At 35.5% G+C, this 25,668-nt stretch overlaps 1 protein-coding gene across 1 annotated transcript in view; it reads right to left on the bottom strand.

The window, feature by feature from the left end:
* Positions 1-25,668, bottom strand: part of LOC117419334 (proton myo-inositol cotransporter-like) — a 65,361-nt gene that overhangs the window by 15,637 nt on the left and 24,056 nt on the right. Inside the window, exons 3-4 of the mRNA XM_034031986.3 lie at positions 25,344-25,552; positions 11,662-11,770 (exon numbers count right to left, since the gene is read on the bottom strand). Of these exons, the coding sequence (XP_033887877.2) occupies positions 11,662-11,770; positions 25,344-25,552 (318 nt within the window). The remainder of the gene's footprint in view (positions 1-11,661; positions 11,771-25,343; positions 25,553-25,668) is intronic.

The following is a 25,668-nucleotide window of genomic DNA, read 5'->3' as shown; positions in this document are numbered from 1 at the left end:
CAAGGGAAGCACACAACATGTTTTAGTATTTAATGCTACCTTAAGTACTAGGACACATGTAGGCAATGCTCATAGATCTAATGATAGACAATGGGTGGGCGTTTCTAGATTTGCTATAACAGTTTGCAATTGTGTGTGTTTCATTCCCCCACTGTTATAAAGGCATACACAAGTTTTCAAATCAATCTGACAAGCGGTCCATATGTTTTAAGTTACAAGCTCTCATAGAAAAAAAGGAAGAAGCTTACTTCGTGTTTTTTCTTCCTACCAGGTGAAGGTTAACATCACATTTATTATAAAGGTTAATGCCTCCAATTAAGGTACCAGTTCTGAAGCAACCAGGCTGGTGGGAAAGAGTGGCAATACATAAATCAAGATGGGGATCTATCAATACTAGAACGTATTAGGAATGCTCATGTGTTTGGGAAACACAGAATAAAATCTCTACTTCTAGGCACCAGCACAGGTACTGTTACAGCAGGCAGAACAGTTTACCAAACAAAAACAGCAATGATCTATAAGCATTTTTATGGTTTAAACTTTAAAAAAAAAAAAAAAAAAAAAAAAAATTGTTAATGTCCTAATCTGTAGTTTCATGGTGTTTAATAATAAGTACACTGATGAGGATTACTGTATTCTTCATAATCTTTTGTAGAAAAGGCAAGCACACTTGCGCCATCTTCAGCAGTTTAATCTTATGCTCCTAAACTAAACTGTCAAACCATGCAATTTCAAACAATGCAATTCTCCTCAACATTGTGCCTCTGGCATACTTCTTCTGGTCTACCATTTTAATCTTCTGTCTAATTAACAGTCTGTATGTCACTCTTGCATTTTTTACATACCTTCTTGTATGTTCATGAATCTTGCCAAGGGCATTTGTCAGTGAATATCAGAAAGTGGGGGTATACAGAGGTATCTGTCCATTGTTAAACGTACATTTGTATATGAGTGATGCATGTAACTGAAATTCTTATTATGATATAAGTTATAAGTTTTATTTAGAGGAGGATCCTACTGGTATGACTATTATATCTTAATGGCCAGTTTGATCCTTTCCCCATTCCTATATTACACCTCTCGGGTACATATATTTACTAAGTTTTTAGGGCTAATTATTCAAAATATCAAGACTGAATAACAGAATTTGCAATTTGAAGGCAGTGTTTTATGGTGTTTGTCCAGGTGCATTTCCTGAACATTCAAGTGAAATGCAATTGGTTGCAAACAAGGGCGAGGGCACAACGAGACACCACACCCTTGTATCTGATCTGAGGAATTTTAGAGCACATTCAGAAGCTGTGACTTGTATACGTCTTTTGCAGATGTGTCACACTAAGCCTAAAACCAAAATCTTTAAACATTTATATTTTTTCTTTTCACTATGCAGTCCTTAAACAGCAAAGAACACACACAAAAAGAAGACCTTGCACATAATCAGAATGGAGAATAAGTGAAGAATTGTTACATAGTTAAGTATAGTACATATTGAATGCAATATTGAGAAGGTGCATACTATAGTGAATCCAATGTGTTTGTAATTCATTGGCATTTCCTGAGGCAGACATGTTTGTCATTTAAAAGCAGTCGAAGATGAGGTCATCAAAAGGTTACAATCACAGAGGACCAAGAATCCTAATGAATCTTAATGCCCTTGGGATCCCGCTAGCAGGATAGAACAGCCTGGCCAGTCAGCAATTAGAAGAAAACAGTTGACATTCTCATTGTCACTTGACAGTGTGCCAAAGGGTTTTATGATGCTGATGTGGCTCCATATTGACAGAAGGTTCACAAGCTTACTGAATTATTTGCTTGTCTGCTGCAGCTGTTCTACAACTCCTAATGCTGAACCACAAATTGATAGGTTTCCTTGTTGCTTCTGGTTTTTGGGCATGTGTCTTTTAATTTCTGCCTGTGTTGGGGGCTCAGATTGGTGTTTTGACACTATACTGCTATACTGTATGTAGATGCCTACTCGATTTTGCAGGAACATCCAGTGTTACATTCATCTCCACTAGCATGATTTACAAATCCTGTGAAACCAATAATTCAGTGAACACCTCAAAGGTGTTAAAATGTAATCTGTACCTTCCTATTAAACACTATATTGAACAAATGACTCGGGTGACTGTCAAGCAGTTCTCCATGCACTGGATTCAAGAATTGATTCAAGCAAAGGACTGTTGACAGTTCAGGTTTGTAGGCTACTCCTTACGAAATATCACATTAAGGAGTTTGACTGTCTATAGAATCCCTCAAATACATATCCTAAATCTACATTTCAACTTCATTATGTAGTTAAAAAAGAATGACATGATGTCTATTTGAATGAAGCAAGTTTTTCTGTTTCCACCAAATACAAGAGAACAAAGACACAGCGTAAGTCTAGGCACTCCACCCCCCCCCCCCCCCCCCCAAAGAGAAGTGACCAATTTCACTAATGAGGCAATCTGAATTCTGAGGCACAGAGACACAGAACACAACCAGGCTCTTGCCTCAAATCAATGATGTGCTTTTCAAAGCCTAAACAAAGTGTCATACTAGAACTTAATATAAATATTCTTCAAACCAATATATGAAAACAGTACTAATTAGCTCCTAATTGTTTAGCAGCTATTTTACTATAACCTCAGCCTCTTAATATCACACAATGCAATTTAAACTGAACTTGTTTGACAAGTTTAATCAAGAGCCGTATGCTTTAAGGCAATATGACATTCCAGGGTGCACCCTGTCATGCTATATTCCTTACAACATTTAACACAAAATGGTATATTGTATTACTCAGTATCTCAGCATTTGAAATTGTAGTTGAGATATTGCAACAATTCGTTTTTAAAGCCAAGCCTCACCAAAGTGAGTTGAGCTATCACTGCATTCCCCATTATTGCCCTTCAAACTTGCAAAAGGCGCGATTTCACAAAAAATAATGAGATCCTGTCACAGGAATGGCTGAGTGTTGATGTCAGGCCAAATGCAGGAACAAACACAAAGGCAAGTGTTGCAGGGCAAAAGGGCTGTCCTTACAAAGGTACCCCCAAATGTTCCTGTCAGGACACTGCACTCTGATTGGTTATCATAGTATTGTTCATAAAACAACAAATAATCCTCTCCCAACACTGAAACCCTAAACCTAAGGTTAATATCCTACTGCAGCCATTACACATCTAAAGTTGTTCATGTTTGGCACTGAATAAGCGTTTTTGTTACTTTAAGAAAAAGTGACCGGAGGTGCTGACTTCCTCAGTTATCCTGACAGGAACATTTGGTGGTACCTTTGTTAGCACTGCGGCGCTGTTTGTTTCCAAACAACAAAATAAAAGGTTTGAACAAAAATAAACACACAGAGTAAAAATAAATAGTAAAAAAAAAACAAAATCACGAACACTAAGCAGTATAAGTCAGGCTGGGCAGTAACCTTCAATGATACTTGATTTTTAGTTTCTTTCATTTCAGATGGCTTCTCTCGCTCTCTCGTTCTCTCCACTACTCTCCACCCAGAAAACTGCAGGCTTTTTAAACAGGTGGCCACCTCCCGATTAGCAACAATTAATCAATGAATTAACTCGGGAGATGGTCACCATCTGCACAAGGTTTTTATGATGGGGCTTTTAACCCCATCCATGCTGCCAAGCAATGACAAAACACACACGGCTATTCGCCGTCATTTATAAACAATTAAGCATAATACAATAAATAATAACAGCGCACATATACTATATACATAGGGGGCAGGCACTTTGCCACAGATCCCTACTGTAAAAGTGGGGGAAAATCTGACAGATCTGAGCTCCAGAACAGCCAGTAAAACAGTTTATGGTTACTAATATTACCACTGAAATGAGTGGGAAGAAACATACAAACCCCAAATGGTGGAGATTAGGGTGACTGAGCAATGTGTTTAGAAACTGTTTATCTACCAGAAAGCGTTTCCATCACTCAGTTTATTAAATGACTCATCATGGACAAGAGCCCTTCATACCACTGCTTCACAGGTAGCTCATCACAGCTTCAGATAGCTCATCGGTATGTATGATAGCAAAGCTACATTTCTAATGTTAGGGAACATTTCTTACTTGTCTACACTCAACAAAGGCCCTTTCCACACCACTGTTTTTTTATTTTTTTATTTTGGCATCAATGGTTTTGATTCCTTTTTTCAAAATTTAAGATGCAGGTTTCATCATGTTTCAGTTCATGTTTCAGTCAAACTGAATTAAATAAGATGGAGGGTCAGATGCTTGTCTGATTACTATGTTACAGTTGGTCAACTTTTCCTTCAGAAACGCTCAGTTGTAATCAATTTGTAGCCATGTAAATAACTTAAGAATCTATCTAATCTTGAATTGCTTTAAAACTTTACAAACCCGTTTACTGAATGATAACTGAAACTTCAGCAAGAGAACCTATAACATGCTATCCTCACTTACTAACTTCTTTTAAAAAAAAAACTCCACCCTAAATGACAGCAATTAAACATTTTAAAAAGAACATTATTGTCCAGTGTGCATCTTATTTTCATTCAATACAGTAACACTATAATGTTAATCAAATCTATAGCCCTAGTCTATAAAAACATCTTGAGTGCAGCAAATTAATCTACCAGCACTTCCAATAAGCTAAACTGTTAAGCTGTACAGTAAATAGTGATTTATATTTCATTACAATAAACCAGACTGCTAAATCCTACCAATAATATGCCTGCTTCTGATAATATGTAATAATGACCAGCTTCTACAGTAACTTTGGAAATTAGAACTTACCAGGAAAAGTAGTAATTGTCTTGGTTAGGGGAACTTCATGGTACTGTCTTAACTGGTTTCAATGTGCCGCTTTTATTTGATTTCAAAATAAAATCTAATTGGATGCCTTTGTCTCTTCTTATTGGTGGATGTGAGTTCTTTCCTTTAATCGTCAACCTACAATTACAGCGCCATCTAAAATGAGGTGAAGATGGAACCACGGGATTGCCATATGTAAACCGATCATTGAAAGTGTAAAGACTGGCAACTGGAATAAAACATTTGTATTATTATTCAAGAACGAGTGACTTATAAGGATGTTCATCTTTAAAGCAGATGCATTACTCTTTCTGCAGGACTACTGGGAATTCATGGTGCTCTTGCTTGACATGCATGAAGAGTTTTAACAGTGCTCTAGCAAATATATGTACTTTTCATAACACTCACAAGCTCAAATCAGACATAGAAACAAATCCAGACTAACAACAGAGTCAAGGCAATGAGGTCCACTATACAGTACCTGTAGCTAATTGAATAGATATAGAATAATATCAAATACATACATGTTGTTGTTTTGGGCTATCTTACCCCACAAACTCATTGAATCAAACTGTCTTTCAGTATAAGATTTAAGGAATTGTCCAAGTTCCTTTTCTATCAACAAAAACTAGAGAGATATGAAAAAAATATTTAAAGCACTTATTGACACCATTTTAAGGGGAACCTGTTATTTTGGTAATGGATAAATGAATGCATGACAAGAATGATTTAACAGCCTGTGAACATGTGGTTTGCAGTGCACCGGTGCAGTGATGATGGAGTGCTCTGGAAATGACAGACACAAGACAGTTCACAATTAAACAGCTCTTTATTTGGCTGGGTTGCGTGTCAACAACACTTAAATAATAAGCACAGGCTCTACACAGCCATGTGTACCGCTCCATGCAAAACAAGGGTTTCAGTCCCGAAATAATAAGACACTAATAATAATAGCACACAACACAGACACGGTCACTTCTCCAGACAGTGAGTGCTCTTTGTGCAGGTGTGGTGCAAGACAACGATCATGAAACAGTGGTGCAGTGTAGTCCGGCTTTGGTGCTGGCTTGTAGTGACAGCTCCCGGTTAGTGTTAGCTGTCTAACAATGACAAGTAACAGTTAGAACAACAAACAAACAAAACACGAAACACTCACGGTACATTTACACTCTCTCCTTTACAGGTTCTTGCAGTAACCATAACAAAGGAACAGACTGCTTCGTCACATCCCCTGAAATACCAGTCATGCCCCCTTCGATAGCTAGTGCAACCACGTATCCTCCAATCCATGACTGACACATCGCTTACCTATTAAGGCGATGACTTCTGGTATTGTGACTCCGCCCCCTTCCTGGATGGCCGGCTTCCGAATGACCCAGGAATAAACTGCCAAAGCATCCAGTCCTGTGCACACTGTTCCTGTTATACAGTGCCCTCACAGGTCAGGAGGGAGATTGTTGACTAGGATTCATTCGCTCTCTGCCACCGCTTTTCTAAAGTAATTATCTTAAAATTGCCACATAGAACCTTGCATGGCAATGTAATTGCAGTTTGCTTTACAAAACACTTAAATAACTAACATACTTTTTACAGTTTAATTACAACCTCCTCAACTTGTTTTATATATTTGGAAGTGAAAAACAACAAAGAAATGAAGCATGAACAAATATACAACAATTAATTCTGGTTTAATAAAACAATAAGACTGTTTTAATATCACTAATATTATTAGACATGAGATTTAATTGCTTTTATGTAGTACAATAAAACATTAAAATGTGTTATTTAAATTGAAAACGGTGATATGTATTTTGTCCATAAAATGTAATCATATTGAAAGTGGTAAATAACTATTAGGTAATTATAGATGAAAAATTATAAAAGGAACATTGTGAATAATTAAGCTTCTTTTGAGACAATTGGCATTTAAAGACATTAGTATTATGTGAATATAAAATTATAGATATGAAAAGGTGCATTTTCAGTTACTATTGTATTATTTTACTTCAACCTCCCACTCCAGTACTTTTAACAATGTATAAACCTAATATCCTATTTACTCTTCTTTCAAAGCCAAAGAAAGTGATGGACATCTCTATGGAAATGTCCTTGTTCAAGCATCTAAAATGATTGCATTTTCCATGTACCTGTACAGGACATTGTTATCCTCCTTATGTGACAATTATTTTTCTTCTGTAGTAAAGAAATTACAGCTCTCTGTAGTTTGCTACTTGTACACAGCTGACAATAAATCCATTAACCTGAAATATTCATCCAGACTGTATTCAGGATATCCAAGGTATTGTGCTATTTTGTATTCATTGAAAAACCCCAGAAACTACAGCATGAAACCAATGCAATAGGTCTCACAAAACACAGCTACACATGTGAAAGACAATACATTGTTTTGCTGCACTTTTACCTCTATTTTTTTTTCAGGAGTTTCAGTAGCCAAGTCTCCTGTATCACATGGCCTTTGGATGCCTTTATGTGTGTTTCCTTTGTAAAATAAATAAAATAAAATGATTTGCTTCAATAAACAGAATAGTGAAACTAGGCTCCAGAGACAGTTTTTTAAATTACCAATTTCGTGTTGTGTATCTGGGTAATGCATTTTACAGAAGGACCAGTGGGTGTTTGTAAAGCTAGTGTTAAAAGTGTTCTTTATCCAAACTGTGCTAAATGTCTGGAAACAAGCTAAAAGCTAAACAAACCCGAACATGGTTTGTTACTTTGCCAACTAGTATCATCTTCTGACCAGTATCTACCAGTAACAGTAAAACAATAACAGATAATGGCTATTTCTCAATTGCTTTCATAATGATGAGTTTAAAACAGGATAACAGTGACAAGGATCTGTATTTTTATTTTAGTCTTTTTTTGCTGTAAGCTTAATTTCTTAACAGACCTACAGGGAACACTGGCTACAATACTTTCTGACAACAATAACATTTCGCCTATTGAACTAAGGGCTAAAACAGCACAGTGTTTTATTTACAATTTGAAATGCACAACAATTCAAACTGCTCCTTTTCATCACACCATTTTTACATTGCTGATCTCAACAATAGTCTTAATGATTTCCAGCTTTACTGGCAATTTGTATAAGCAACAAAATTCCAAACCAGAAGGAAAAAATATACAGTATTATGCTGTTTTATGTTTTAATAATGATGTTGGAATGATACAATTAGTTCTCAATACTGTATATACTTTACTGTAGCCTTCAGAAACTCTGTTATAATGCACAATTATAATTTGTAATAGACAGTTAAATTAGGTTTAAAAGAATAATGAATTGGTTATTATTCATAGAATGAATGTGTCAATTTCTCAGATGACATTTAAATATTTGTCCCTGGGGAACAGCTTATGACATGCACTGAAGTTGACACAAACAAATACTGTTCTACTCTGTTCACTATAATATGATTGATGTTATTGTTTTTCAGTCAAGCGCAACAATAATATTCTGTGTGCTCAATTTCTAATAAAATAGTTCTATACTGTTGTTAAACAATTATATTAACAAAAGAGACTTTGCCAATAAATAATGTAAGCATTACATAATGTTATAACTTGACAATATCAACAAAATTGCTGTCTTTTTTTCTTGCAGTGTCTAAAGACTAAGAAGCAAAATCTTGGAAATAGAATGCCTTAGTGAAAGAGTATCTATTTGTGTCTTCTGCATGTACAAGTTTAGTACATAGCCTGCTATCAGCAAATCATTTGTAAACCAAAAAAAGCATCCTGGGGCATTATACATATAAGTGGAATATCATAACAGATTGAATGGTTTGTAAACATGAAGTAGAATGGATATGTGCATCATTGATATGTCCAGAGGTTAAAACACTGTGGCAATGAAGTCGTTCATTTCTACCGGACAGACACCATCTGACAGGATCTGGGAACACAACTATTTCAAAGCATGTGGTCTGTAACATTGATATGGCCAGAGGTTAAAACAATGCGGCAATGAAAGGGTTACTACTTTTCAATGGGGCGGGGGGGGGGGGGGGGGGGTTGAATGTTCTCCAGATACACAAGAAAGACTTGAATAGACACCTTTGTTTGTCATAATTGCATGTCTTGTATTTCTTAATCATTTGTTTTCTTATTCCTGTTGTTTTTTGGGGGGGTGGTTGTGGTGGGAGGTGGTTGCAGCAATGATGATTAGGAACCATAAATCATGCATTTTTAAGAAACACATGAATATATCAAATAATAAGTGAAAATAAAGTATATTATCACACATAATATGTCTCTTGTTGAGAAATAGTATTCAGTGATAAGATATTGTGATCTATACATTGTTCTAGTTTGAATAACTGCATATGGTTCACATAGTGTAAATCAATAGATCACATGTAGCAGTGTTTGATGCTCTTCGCAGGTTGTGGTACATGACCTTGTATTGTTATAATAAGTTGGCAAGCCTTCCCCTCATGTCACTGCAACTCCAGGCTACAGTATATAATCACATTATCTATGTCAGATTAGAGAGGTGGCAGGCTCTATCCCAGGCTTCTGGCTCCAATCTTGATGGCTTATTCTTTATTACTTCTGTTAAATACAGTACCAAACTCTATAACCCGGCTAAACTAAAGTTTATCAGCTGTATTTAACATGTTCAATTTGTTCTAATTGACAGCACACACAGTTTTCAAGGATTTAGCGATCTTCCTACATTAATAAGTAAATACAATGCATTCTATGCTGCATTTTTTTGTTATTGTTAAATCACTATAAATACTTATCTCTAGTAGGAGGGTAATAAAAAAAAAGTCTGAAGATAAATACGTGAGCAGTAAGTTACTTCTGCAAGTGTCCTCAGAAATGTTTTGTTGAATTAATAAAATGTAACCTTTTTAAATGTATTACATTCCTAGACCTTGAATTATTACCTACATTGCAATGTTATTATTTAGTATTAGAACATTCCTGCATATTATAGTATGTAATAGATCTTCTTAATATACCAAGGGTTTACAACAAACTTCAACATGCCATGCCAGTCAGTGCCATTCTGTGGTAATTAAGCGATGTTAATATTCTGTCAGGCATACTGCTATGAAACTACTTTAAAAGGGTGTTTAGAACAACTTCAATTTTGTTGTATGATACTACAGAACAGTTACAGTGTTTTACAAACACATTACAGCCACCTGGGTTTCCTACTGATCAAAGCACTCAGCTTGTCATCTTAGCTTTATTTATCTCTCTCTGAGAACATAGAAAGGTTTTTGTTTGTAAAATGCTTCCCTTTAGATTCCCTTATATCATAGAACATATGAACAAGCAAATACTTCATCAACTGAGCCACACAGAGAGCTCAGCTAAATACGGTGATATACTCAAGTTTGACCTTTCTCCTTGTTCTAAATTACCTGCCTGTATCCTTAATTTCCACAACACTGTTCCTGTCACACCTTTACATCAAATCAACTGACACATCTATCTATAGATCTCTCTATAAATAGCTTCCTCTACAATAAGCTCTGTCACAGTTTATACCAATCAGTGATGTTAATAATATGGCCCTACAGAGGTGTAATGAAAGATGTCTTAAAGATGCCTTCCCATCCTTACTTTAATATAATCAAATTCAACTCTTGGCATGTCCACTGTTTAAGCTGCTAATTATAACTTCCAGTGTAAATGCAGTTCATCTGTTCCACACAGCCACCGGCTGAAAGCTCATTACCATTACAAGACTAAAGTAAACACTGTGGGAAGTGAGAATCCGTACTTAAAGAACCGCCGACCTTGGATAATTGATATAACAAGGCTTTACTTCCAAAGTAAAGTACACTGTTAAACTCAGATTAGGTGCCTGTGTACCAGGGAAATATGATTGTAAAATATTAATAGATCCCATGGAAATATAATTTGCTCTCATGAACAAAAAATACATATATGAAAGTAATTGTAAACCTCCCAAATCATGATATGTTAAAACACCTTTGACTTGCTGCACAAAATGTAATTACATTGCGTAGAACCATCTTCTAGAATAATTAAAGCCACCAGCGACTCATTACTGCCAACAAGCCTTAAAACAGTAATAATCTTTGGAGATGAAGGGGTTTACAGCATGTACAAGTAGAAGGTGTCAAATTGTATTTTTATTTATTAGTATAACCATTGTTATGGCTTGATGCCTTCTTGCATTAACTGTTTCTTTTAAATAAAATTCCCAGCACTGTTTCAGTCCGCACAATATGAAAAAACATTAAATGATATATTTTCTCCTAGATAATATTTTATTTTTCAGTGATTGGCAGTGTTGTATTTACTCTCCAAAATGTACAAACCATATATTTTTATTTGCAGCTGCACATTTACCAAAGTTACCCTACTTTTAACAATAGCTGATGTAAATCTGTATCTTAAATCTGGTATCCATGACAATGGCATAAAGAGGGAAAGAACAGCAGGTGAATTAATAAACCACTCCTGTACATTCTCTATACAGCTAGCTATGTCTGCAGGGAACTGTAAAGGAAAGCTTAATTGGTACACTAAACATAGACATGTAGTATTAAGAAAATGAAGCTCTACTCCAGGTCACTTTCAGACAAGCTGCTTTTTAATAAGCAGCCAGTGCACACACGGAACAGCCTGCATTCTGCTATGGGTTTGTGGGCCCCACTTTGCATAACATACACAATGACATTTCTTTTCACAACTTAACATTTAAATGCAAGATAATTGAATGCTTTTCAGTGGTATAAGAGCTACAATATGTTAGGTAATACATTACTCATTTCTAAACTCAATAGCAATTTAGATTTGTATTAATCCTGAGGAATGATCCATCTTTTCATAGAGTCTTAAACTGCTTTTCAAGTAATTTATTTAAGTAAATACATACATGACTGTGTTGACGCCAGACAGCTGCTGAAACATCTGCAATCCACAGCCCACGATGAGAGCTCTCCGAGTTGGGGGATAGGTCAGCATCCTCCAGATGACTGGCCCATCTGAGAGAGAGTAAAGGTATTGTTAATACTGATACATGTCTATTTAAAAATGTATTGTTGTAACTTTTCTTTTATAGCGGATTATTTTCCAATTCAGAAAATCCCTACCAATACTATTGAAAGAGAAAATTAAACATTAATATGTAATATTTCCTTTCTGTAATATTAGATTAGTTGTGCACCCCTTTTTATTCTTAAATAAACTATTGTTTTATATTTCTGACACATTGTGTGAATGTCGGTTATTGTCAAGGGAATCCGAGTTCTACATGATCCAGAACTTAAATATGGTATGTCTCATTTCTTACATTTTGACGTCCCTGTGTGAGCGACTAGAGGCTAATTTATATTTAAATAAATGGTATGCCTAATTCACTACAACTGAAGCGATACAGAGCATTGGGCCTTATTTTTAAGAGCATTGGTGTGGCATTAGAGCTTTGATGCATTTACTGGCAGGCTTATGTCTATAGTGTATTATGTTTCCATTATTTAATGTTATGTGCTTATCTATAATCAAATTGATTTAATTGCTTGCAGTGCTAGAATAGAAGAATATATTATGTATAGCTACTATTAAAAAACAACAAAAAAAAAATTCTGTCTGAATCTGTCTTTTGGAAACTACCCTTTGCACTTCTGCGATACAGTAGCTCTGTTTGATCCTTGTTTCTACAGTGCTGAGACAATATCTCTGAGATGTTATTGTTGTTTGAGCTCCACAGATTCCTCTGAGTTTCTTGATCTAAGCTGTGTATTTCAAAGGCATAGACTAGACTAGCTACAACCAGCACATTTCAAGATGAAAAGCCAAAGTTCATTCTCTGCCCTAGAGCAATTTTCATGAACATATGTATCCTCTATGCAGTTCCAGAGCCTCCACATGACATGTACTATCAGACATATATTGGATAGAATTAAGAGGCATCATAAAATAAAGGAAATGGCTGACTGCCATAGATACTCCTAAAACAGGTTACTTAATTACATAATTCAGTTAAGTAACATGAAAATTTCTTTTTCTACAGCAAAGAAAAAAAAAACTGTTCAAAATAAAAAGAATAGTTGTAGACATTACCAACCCTACAACCACACACACAGTCCAGTTACTGGAACAAAAATTCGATGTTTCAGCTGAAGGTTTTCTGATTTTATATGATTTCCTTGCACTGAAGCCCAACAAACAGAAATTGCAATGTCTTTAACATGTTTGAGAGGTTTCTAGACTAACCAAACACAACCTAACTCTTTGGAACAGTGCATTCTGGCATGTTCTGGAATGTGTTGGAAATCAAGAACTTCTGTAAGATGTTGTAAATACAGCTGATCCTGCCTTACAGGCTGCAGACTGTAAAGAGTTAGCAATTTGAATATATAGGCCAACTGTACATTTGACAATCCCCTTCCAAATACCTACTTTAAATCGTGTATTTTCTTAAAATGTGTTGGTTTTCATATTTGTATTGTATTTTTTTATTATTATTGGATGCTACAGCATGCTAAAAGTTGTTCATAGCATACAGGCTATGTACTCCAGCTAAAGCTTTGTACTCCAGTAGATAGTTTGCACCATTTTATGTAAAAGAGAAATAATCCTTAAACTATTGTGTGGGTGATTAGTGCTTGTTGGGAAATACAGGGTAAGATAAAGTTCTGATGCCACCTTTGAATGTAAACATCAATCTCTCTTTCCTACTTCCATCTGAAGAAGAGGCCTTTGTGGTCTTGAATGCTTGTGATTAATTATTGTTTAGTGCAATGCAAGGTATCTCCTTCTCTTCGTCTATGAATATCTTGTGAAATTCAAAAGAGCTGAGCTAATATCGCAAGGCTGCAGAAATGAATACATTTAATTGAATCCAAACAGGAAATGAATCCCAACTCAGACTACACCCAATTGATTCACAGGTATTTGTGCATGAGGCGAGACAATAGCTCAAATGGTTCGAAAGCATAGAAAGGGCAACTTTAACAAACAGGAGATTATAAGGAGGATGTGTGGTCCAGTGGTTAAAGAAACGGGCTTATAACCAGGAGGTCCCCGGTTCAAATCCCACCTCAGCCACTGACTCATTATGTGACCCTGAGCAAGTCACTTAACCTCCTTGTGCTCAGTCTTTCGAGTGAGACGTAGTTGTAAGTGACTCTGCAGCTGATGCATAGTTCACACACCCTAGTCTCTGTAAGTCGCCTTGGATAAAGGCGTCCGCTAAAAAAACAAATACTAATATTATATTTTTGACATCAATATTATTTAAACATTCACTATGATAAAGAACATGAATGAAAGTGGTTATGGAAACTTGAAACCCATGACCTCAGATTTGGTAAACAGCTGAAAAACAAATTAATCACCTGATGTTCTGTTTTTATAAAACACTGACAACCAAGCTCTATAGCATTTGGCTGTAATCAGCAGATATTTAAAAAAAAAAATGTAAATCCAATTTCTATGTGCAATTTGTTTTCTAAGATTGTAATTTGGAAAGTTCTCCTTTCAAAAAGTAGCAGTTAATTAAGAACTTGAGAAGAACAGGCCTTGGTGGTACCAAAGCTAACTTAAAATACCCAGATAATGTGTGCCTGTTTGACCACAGTGCTGTGAATAGCAAATGACTTACTGTATTTAAATAAAAAGTAGTAAAGCTCATGAATAATCAGTGTATGGAGGATTTGTTATTATTATTGGTTTGAAATGCTGTTTCAGCACTACGGGTAAACTTGTTCAAATAAAATACTGTACAAACTCATCCAGAAACAAATAAAATACTCATACAGTAACAGATAAAATACTGTACAAACTCATACAGTAGGCATACATTTTACTGTGAGGACGACCAGTCATATTCATAAAAAAAATCCTTTACAATTTTGCAGACAATGAAAGATGTTTCACAGCAGCGCTAGGTGCTGGATTTATACCATTTCTAGGGTTCCATTCTCTTGAGGGTGACAAATTATTTATCGGTTTAACTGAGAGCCTTTTGAAAGTCACAATGACTTGTTACGACAGTGGTACACTTGGAAATTCCAGTTTACCTCTTAGTTGTTAAGAACCTTGTTATCAAAGTGGACATAAGCAAAACCACACAAAAATCATATGGGCCACAGGCAGGGATTGCATTTAGTTAATAATATATGTAGAACAGGGTTCTGTAGAATACAAGCTGGTACAGCACCAGGAGTGGGATTTCTAGAAGCTCTGTCCTCAAGTGGTGCCCATGTAGCATTGTTATGTCTTTAACAAAGGATATGACATGAAATAATGAGGAATTTTCTCAGATTAATTGGTCAGCATGCTGTACACGTGTATTTCAGGTAAAATTCAAATTTACAAACAAACATCATGACAACACCATCAGTTAAAAACAAATAGCCTGTCAAAGTTTCATAATCTACAAAAATAACAAAGCCCATATCCATCAAAAATGTTTCAAAACTCAAGGACAAAACTGAAAAAGATGTGCAGTGGCAGGCCATCCTTGAAATCTTTAAATGGTGGAAACCCAGATAACCTTTGTGTTACGTCACCATGACAACAAAGGCAGTTTAAATTCAGGGCTGTATATTCACATGGGAAATAAAGAGTAGAGCACTCTACTGATGGCATTATAAATGTAAGTATTAGAAAATGGATCAGAGATTTCCTTTAACATGATTGGTCAATACCAGGGCCTTAATATCTTTCAAACTATGTTTAATCACCGTTCCAAATCAATCCACCAAAATATACGTAAATACGGTATTTATGCATTTTACTGCTTGATAAAATAAAATCTCAATTCTAGTACAAAACATAAAACAACCACTCAATGTTGTCTGTCAATGTAGACCAAGGGTGGGACCAAATCAAAACTTTGACAACCCGCTAATCGCACTTAACAAAACTGTATTTGATAGCATTTTCTTTTTATGAGTACAAGAAATGAGATACTTACAAAAAAAAAAAAAACGCTATTAAATACAGTTTTGTTAAGTGCGATTAGTGGGTTGTCAAAGTTTTGATTTGGTCCGGGCCCAAGTCTGCTTCCTCGCTATCCTATAAGTTCAATCTATCTATTTAAACTTAAGAATATGATAGACTGACCAGAGATGAACACAGCACCCTGCGCAAATCCCTTGATTTAATTTTCCACATTGTCTACAAGGAATTGAATTAAATTTGAGATGAGAAACATAACTGCTTTCATCTCTTTTTGAAACACAAATGTATTTCTATATTTTTTTTATTTGACGCATTGCAATTTAGGTCAATTTAATTTTCATTGTACTTGCTTTGATGCTGTCTTTGTTAGCAACCAGAAGTGCTTTGTATTTGACCAGCAATCCTGCATATTTATACTGCTAATATGCATTTTTGTTCACATTTTATCATTAAACTCCTTTTCAGCACACAAGTAACTGCTGATACAATGTCATAACACTCAGAAATACAGAAATCTCAGGGCCAGAGCTGGCCCAACAACAAATCACAGCACAACATAAAAATATCAAAAACATCGGAACACAAGATCAAATCAGCACAATAAAGGTAACATGTCAACTATGGATTTCTGTTAACTAGCTTTAAAGCAGGAATAAACAGTGGTATATGCCCTTTTATAAATAAAATATAAGTCTATAGCTATTTTTTTAAAATCGTAATAATAACAGTAATGCAATGTACCTTATGTTTTTAGGGATTGTTATAGATTACCATTAATTATTCAAAAGAATGGAAATTGGAAAAATTTATTTTTTATATGGAACAAAACACTATTTCCCATTTGTTTTCCCTTTGCGACTGATGTAAGAATACTGTGAAAGAGAAAAAAGTATATATGTTGGTAAAGAAACATGCCAACATGTAGCATTTTACACTGTATCATCCATAACTTGTTGAAAGAAAAATGTGGGATGTCCTGAAATAACATGAGGTATTAAAGAAAGTAAAAGGGCAGCTTCAGTGCTGTTCCTAGAAGATATTCTCATCTATATACAATGAGGACTGTCTACAGCTCTGACAAGGTTTTTTTTTTTACCTGATCATGTACATAACTATATTATTTTCCAACAATTTGCTAACCTTATCCTTGTTTTCAGTGTGTGATTCACACAAAGAATATCACTGTTTGTATCTAATATCTTCATTTTTGAATTTTTAAGACCATGTCATTCCAAAAAGGGTCTGCAGTGAGAGAAGGACACTTTGAACAACAACGGTCACATTGGTAAAACAAGCTATTGTGTATCTAACACACACACACACACACACACACACACACACACACACACACACACACACACACCAGACACACACACACACCAGACACACACACACACAGACACACACACAGACACACAGACACACACACACACACACACACTCACACACACACACACACACAAACACAAAAATAGATTCTTTACCAAGAGTCTAAATGCAATAAGAAATTAAGCTGAATTGTTCTAAATGCAATAAGAAATTAAGCTGAAACTCTTCCAAGAGAGTCTGCTCAGTGCTAAATATAGAACGAGGAGCCGGCTGTAGTTACATTTTAATAAAATGGATGGATGTGAGAAGGCACAAGGCAGGGAATGGAGCACCTGTCACTCAAAATCACTTTTTTGCTCTGACAGATTGCAACTTGAAAAGAAAAAAAAATCTGACTTTCACTGTGCTTTATCATGAACACTTATATTTTTCAAGTTAGTTCGTCTGCCACCTTCTTAATCATTTTGAAAATAAACTGTAAAAGTGACTTAATTACATTTGTTTCTTCTGTTTTTGTAGTGATATCTAAGCATTTGTGGCTGCTTTAGAAAGTAACTTTTACTCCTTTTTTTAAAAAAAATTATGTTGTTTGAGGACTGTAACAAACTGCTCTACCCTGCAAGCACTGCAACGGTATTCATTTTTGTAAGTGATACTAGGGACATAAACTCAAAGTACTGTAGATGGCAAAGAGAATCAGGTTCACTGTTCGTTATACACAAAGATTGAGGATTTCTGTCTTCAAGAGTGGCCACCTTTAGGAGTTCTATTCTCTTACAAAGTAAAAAATCATTAAAAAAATAGATCTCCAGTGTCCTCCTCACTGAGACATTGTCATTGACATTACCTTTAGTCCAGAAATGAATAATAAAATGCTTTGCTTATTACGCTTCACAATGGGGAGTGCTCAATTCTTTATCTGTCAGATTTGTGAATTACTGACTCATACTTCTATTATATTACATGAGAGCTTACATTGGATTCTGCACACTATACCGTAAATTTCTCACCTTCAACAGCAAGGGCACAATGTTTTTTGAAGTGATGATCACCTTGTATCACACATCTAACTAGGGTATTGCATGTGCAGATCCACATATTGACCTAAGGATGGTGGATTTAGGGATTATAGACAATGCAAAATAGTATGATGCACAAACTACTGAAGTACACAGAAAACCTTCAATTTTATAAATGCATTGTAGATTACATATTCCAGTAGCAGCATTGAATTATTCATATTGATTTCTAAATAATAAGAAACCCCAAGTTCTTTCTTAACAATGGACCAACCGAAGTTGTCTTTACATTAACCCATCCTTGAGCATGTACACTGGTGTTGGTGATTGTAATAGGGGAGATCTGTACTGACTGTCTGGTGTATCCATGGTTCTGCAGGAAGAGGGCAGCAGTCTCGCAAGATCCGTCTGTCAGTCATGGCGATGACACGGAGAGGTGGGGAAGAGGGTGTGTTGGCTTTCCCTCTCTCTGAGTGGCTGAGAGGCGGGCCTTGGGGGATTGCTCGGTCCATAAGAACTGCGCTTGTTTGTGCATTCGGGTGGCCGTGGTTGGGAATACAACAAGAAGTTTAAAGTGCAGATTGTTTCTGTACAGCAGAGCGTGGAAACTGGATACATTCCGAGCAACCAATACAGGCAAGCACAGCTGAGGAAGACAGCCTTATATAAACCATTTATTAAAATCTCTGGTTACGTACCCAAGGGGACATGTGTGGGGGCACTGCGTAAGCAGCACTTTGGTTTTGTAGTTTTATTACTGTGTTTTATTTTCCTTTTTCATTTCGCCTTTGGTTTTCATTATTATTTTTGAGCACCTGTGAGTGCGCCTGCCTAAACCTGTGTTGGTAACCTGGCCACAGACAACAGTGCCATCTGTGCGCAAAAATAAATACAAAAGAAAATAAATAAAACTGGGCACCTGTGCGGTGTTTGCAACTGCAATCTTCTGTCTCCCGTGTCAGTGAATACCCCCACCCTTCCACAGTGATAAATTGTTAAGAGTAGTTTAAATCTATCCATGAATGGCAAAGAGTCAAGAACTGCAGTATTTCTGTAGTCAAACGAATAGCAAATGTTTTCTTAAAGTTTAATCTTGATCAACTGCATAGAAGTTGATTGCAGATAGACTTTGCAACTTAAGTGTGGAAAACATTTAAATTCTATTTGTTCCTTTGATGCCAAGGGTAATGTCATAACATCATCATGGATATTAAAATCTTCATTTTTAATAATCATGTTTGGACCTTTAATCCAGAAACAAGCAAGAGACAATAGTCCTTGTTTTGCATGGTTTCAAAAGGTGAGGTCCAGGGTGCAACACCTCACAGAGATCGATGCAGCTACACAGTTCTTCTTTGGTCTGAAGTGGAAAAGCACAGAGTGTAAAACAAACCACTGCCTGAAGACCACAGCAGGAACAGGCTGAGGGAGTCTGGGGAGATCCAGAGGTTCACTGAGGGTTTCTATTCAGACCTTTTCACAGCAAAGGCTGTGGGGGACTGGAGGAGACCCAGTGGTTTTTGGAAGCTCTGCCGAGGCTCCCTGCTGAAGAGAGCGCTGGGCTGGAGAGTGTGCTGACTGCAGAAGTTGACGCCCTCCAGGGGCTGACAGGAGGCAAGACTCCATCAATCGACGGTCTACCAGTCAAGTTCTTTACAGAATTGTGGCTGCTGCTCAGAGCTGATTTACTAGCTGTGTACAGTGCATATTGTATATACCAGAATAGAGCCTGGTATATACAATATGCAATGGGGATACATACAAATCCTTTGATGGTAAAATTATTTGCTTTTAATTTTAAAGCTTGCATTTGCGACATCTTAATTAGGAGAACATTTGCAAGCAATTACAGAATGTATCTCATGGGGAAAGTAGAAAACAAGATCCCAGTGAAGTGGATTTCTAAAGTAAGCAAATGCATTTAAATGAAGAAATATTAGTTCAGGCTTGTAGGGTTTAATTACGGTTTAAATATTTAACTGCAAACCTATAATACATAACAAAACCTGTGCATGGTTACAAAATGTAGTGACTAGTTATATTTTTTTGATTAGGATTGGAGGCAAAAACGTTTGTCTCTTTCATCTAACCATAAAATCATTCAGAATTTAAAATCATTCGTCTTTTTACAATATCCTTCATAAGAATGCAAAAAATAATTTCCTAAATGTAGATTGAGCTGTAGGGACATGCTAGTTTGTGAGCCATATGAGGGAAATGAGAATATTTTATAGTCATCGCCTGTAGAGCCAATATGAATCTCTAAAAAAAAAATCTTAAGCCACTTTCGCACACAAATGCCGCTTCTGAGCCGTTTAAAAAATGATTTAAAATACCCATTCACACAGCACGAAATGGCGCAATCTATGCCGGTATAATACCGTCATAACCCTTTCACACAGCCAAAGTCATCATGTGAGTGCAAATTTCAAACCTGTCAGTCAACAGATAATTTTCATGGAAACAGCGATTCACCCATAAATGACAGCAACACGCACCATTCCTTCTATTTGTGAGTTCACCTCCTCGTCATCCTGTAACAATTTTAACAGTTAACAATTTCTTAACTTATTCCAGACTCCAGTTACTACCTCATCTTGATCAGTCATTGTTCTTGATCAGCCACTGTATGTAAAAAATACCCAACACGTCCGGTATACAGTCACGTGGCATGTAGACTTTCAACCCACGGCCACTATAGAGCTTCAGTGCCGGCAAAGCATTTCACACAGGAGTTAAGGCGGTTCAGAGACAGCATAAAATATGACGGCTCTGTGACATTATAATTCACACAGACCAAAATGCCGCATTAGTGCCGGTTCTAAGCCGTCATAATACGTCTTTGTGAAAAGGGTATTAGTTAATAAGTTTTAACACTGTGGTATGATCTGCATTTAATCTCTTAATTCCACACAGGTACTAAAATCAATAAAATGAGACTACACAACTGCTAAAACTACTGACACAATTTAAAGCAATAAGTAATTAGTCACATCATACTCCTAGGTTAGTTCTACATCACCAGTGATGTATTATTAAATCCAGATATAAATATTTGCTTTGTTTATTGCATGCATTTCTAATGCCAAAAAACATTTCCCTCCAGCTACAAAATGAATTTAAATCTGGCCCCTAAAGTATTATAAATGCAAACTTTATAGATAATGTGTTTTGTTAATTACAAAATTAAAGATTATTTTGTGCTAAAACAAATGAGATTAGAACCTCTTATCATGCATGATCAGTGAGAAAGATAATAGTGATGCCATGGCTGCTTATTAAAATTCATCCATTATGGACAGGAGGAATCAATGTCTGCTTTTTGTTCTGATAATAATAATCAGTACAATGACACAAAATGTACTGTATGCATTGTTCCTGAAATGCCATACTTTTGTTGTTTTCACCACTGAGAATGCTGCAATACAATGAACAAATACATGTATTTTAAATGACAATAAAATGTCATGAAAATATTTCAAAAAAATTGTACTTTTTTTTTATACTATGCCCTTTATTAGCCATCTAGTCCCATTCTGAATACAGATTAGCTATTTGTATTACAGATATTCTAAAGCTAAGGTTAGTCCTGGTTAGACATTAACATTGGGTGCTACAGATCAAAAGAGAGTTTTACACAGAAAATCTAAAATATGGACAGTATTATAATAGTCTGAATTATTCCACTCTCTTCATGCTGGATATTGGTCTACATCAGAAGAAAATGACTTTTTTTTTTTTTAAATGTATAGTTGTTAAGTTGTTAATTCCTACAACAAAGAACGACATGTCACCAAAACACCTGTCCATTTGGGATGACAAATTCACACACTTCAACATTGTAAGAACAGTTCGCCTCAAATTCTGTTTTGTAGTACCCTACAATAGTTCATAGTAATCCCTTTGTGTGCTGAAACTGACCTTGGTGCCTATAAAACCAATAACCTTCATGTGAAGTCTGAGTGACAGAATGTGACAGGAATCCCTCTACAAATCTCACCCTGAATCAAAGCATGTCTTAAAAGAGCTCTATACTAATCATAGTTTGTTTAATTTATGAATGTCACACAGGCATAGACACTCAATACAGTGAAATATCATCAGTTTGGCACCAAAAAAATAAAAAAGTCTTACATAATCTTATCTTATTAGTGGACTATGCTTATCTTTTACCAGACTTATCTATCTGCCAAATGTCCCAAAGCTCTTCTTAGAACTAAGCAAAAACAGGAAGACAGCAGCATTACATTATCCCAGTCTTTTGATACAGTAGGAAGGTCATATCAAATTATTAAATACATTATATATATATATATATATATATATATATATATATATATATATATATATATATATATATATCCTTAAGCAGACATGCAAGTCTCACAATTATTGTAGACATTACTTTGATTACAGCTCTGCATTTTGATTATGCGCATGGTATAATTATACTGACAAAACAAATTCATGCACCAGATATTATTTTTTTCACACATACAATGTGTGAATTACATCCAGTATCTTGCTAATAAAAACAAATCCTGAGAACTAATAGATCACACATGTCTATCAATGTCTAACCGACTAATCCAGGAACACGTGAGAAACTCACAATGCAGGTATAAATAGGATAGTTTGATCTGTATGAAATTATTCCTACGTTAGTCTAGTTTATAGGTGTAGCACATACAGTGCCACCATCAAAGCAAGTTATAAGACCTCAATTTATTGCCTCACGCTACTTGTGAAACAGGATTTACTCTACCTGTTGAGTTATATAGTATTTAGTTATAGTGTAATCAGCAATTATTATTGCTTTTCTTCCAGACAAAATTTTGTCAACAAAAAGAAGTATCTTTGATGTTAAATAGCATGCAGCAAAACAGTGTTGTATTGTTCTGTTTATTTTACCCACAGCATGTGCAAAACAAATAATCTTGAGCTGCACTTTAAATTGATGCGGTACTAGTTTTGTTCTTTGAAGATCAGCTTTCAGAAAACCTCATGATTGCTATTCCATTCAAGTGTTTTGCAATTATTAAACCAACTAGTGTAACCCAATGAAATTACTTTTCCAGGCGATAAATTTGAATTATCTGAATGTTTCTGCATCAGAACAACTGGATTGCAACATTTTAATAATTAAAACAGATGATATGATTAGTTTGTGAAAAAAGCCCTGAAAATATTTTGCTTTGCGTAAACATTTTGCAAATGTTTTCAAATAATGTCCAATGGAACACCTTAAAACCTTTAATTCATTACTTATAATTAGAGCTCTGTGTTTTTCGCAAACACGAAGTAAAAAGAAATGTAAAATGTAAAACGAAATAAAACGAAAAATCAGTATAAAACAAACACACAATGACATTTTTAAATTGGGAGGTTTATACAAAAAATACTTTAAATAAATACTTGCAATCGTAGTTGTCAAGGCTCAGCCGTTACCATAGACACGGTCAGAAGGGAAACGGAAACCCCGACTAGCACTTGCGCAGATGTATAATTTGGAAATTAAAATTGTGATGGAAGAGAAGAGACGTTTATTTCTAAAATGCCTAAACCGCACATAATAATTAAACAAGCTGATGGTGACAAAATAATGACTGTCGGCTGGAATGTCGTTAAGCATCATTAGCTGTTTATTTCTTTTGGGAAAAATATGGCTTGTTTGTTTGTAACAGTTGAACCCACGTTACGTCATGATTGCCGTGCAGGCATAATTTGTGATATAAAGTGGGTCATGAGCACATTACGAGTGCAAGAAAAAAACACCTGTGAATTAAAGAGCAGTGTTTTAATACTGTACGTTTAGTTGTTCTTTACATATAAACAAAAGCATACAGTTTACTACAGGACAAATACGTTGTGTATCATTTACTGGAATGAAACACAGTTTGAAACAGTGTCGTTATCTAAAAAAGGCATGAATTGTCGACTAATGAGAGCTATCAATACTTGTTTTTGTTTTTTGTGTGTGCATTTGACTATGTTAAAATTTGCGGCATTGGTGTTTTGTACCTGAACTGTATCCCATTAAAACCGTCCACGCAGCATTTGACAGGCTGCACAACATGTCAGTTTATCAGCTGAGATGATTATTGATTGTTAGTTGCGTTGGAAATTAATTATATTGTGTGGTTACTTAGTAAAGCCCGGCCAAGCAGCTTTTGACAGGCTGCACAAAACATGACAATAAGCGGGTTTGTGAGATGATATTAAGAGAGGAAATTTCTCAAAAGAACCTATGGTGCATGGCAAGTGGTTTTTCAAAAATCATGATAATAAGCTGGGTATGATATTAAGCGAGGTGATATAAAACAGGTTCATCTGTACTTTGTATTAGTATGCTAATTATTTACTGTAAATAGGCAGTTAATTAAAAAAGAGTGGGGGATTGTACATTATCATTACTGTCACTGGTGAGAAACTATGGTAACTAAATTATTTTTCTGTACAAGGTCTGTTTATCTCCAAATGTTTTTTAAAAAGCGGATAATATTTAAAAACTATGTATGTAGTCAAAACATGACGTATACTATATACATCTATTTGAGTTGTTTTATTAATGTGCATGTGAAATAAAATGAAATTTGGGAAAAACGAAATGAAAAATTATAAAAAATAAAAAGAATTTCACGGGGTTCTACTTATAATGATCACTATGGGGCAGAACTGGCTTTACACAGATGTGAGGCTCAAGACTGAGCATCTAAGGGAGGGGAGGATGGGACACCACAAAAGGACAGCTGATGCAAAGGTGGTGGAGAGGAGGCAGACAAGAAAGCAACGCAGAGAAAAGGGGTGTGGTGTAGACCAGGATTTAAAAAGAATGACTGATGATTAGTAACATGGGGGCAGCCATTTCTCAGTCTCCCCACCAAGCCTACAAATAAATTGCAATGAAATGAACGACAAGAATTGCATGCACACCAGAACATCTATGGATTTGAATTTATTTCTGTCCATTAATATTTACTGTCAATATGACAGTACAGCTATGGCTAAAAGCTTTGCAGTACTTGTAATTTTAGGATTGAGACATAATTAAAAAAATAAATAAATAAATACTATATGAACATAATTTAGATCTTTTATTTAACATCATGTAATCAAAGAAACTACAAAATGCGGTATGTAGTTCAATATGTTAATGTAACATTATTCAACAGGTTTCATTTGATTTTTTTTAAACAAAATAAGTGAATTCTGTAGATGATGTTGCAGTTATTAGTTTGTTTCACTGTTTCAAAAATATGTTGTATATTATTTTTTGTACTTATTGTGTGTAACAGCTTACCTCCTCCAGACTCTCTCTCCTCATCCTCAAGGCTGGTTTTGATGCTGTCATACTCCTCGTCAATGTTTTGATTGCCACGGATCCGACTGAGAACCCGTCGAGCTTTTTGTGTCTTGCCTTTTTGGATTAGCCAACGAGGACTTTCTGGAAGAAACAGGAACCCAAAGAACTGAAGAACCGCTGGGAAAAGAGAAAGGCCCAGCATGTATCTGTAAATAAAAAGGAAAAACCTTTCACAATCTAAAAGGGTATTGGCAAGAAACTTTTTAAATGCATACTGTTAGGTATTTATTTTACACTCTTTTTTTTAAGGAGGTGTTGACTT

This window comes from Acipenser ruthenus, chromosome 14, assembly GCF_902713425.1.
Source record: "Acipenser ruthenus chromosome 14, fAciRut3.2 maternal haplotype, whole genome shotgun sequence".
Classification (NCBI taxonomy): Eukaryota; Metazoa; Chordata; class Actinopteri; order Acipenseriformes; family Acipenseridae; genus Acipenser; species Acipenser ruthenus.
Note: the sequence above shows the minus strand (reverse complement) of the source record. Positions and strands in the feature narration are given on the sequence as shown.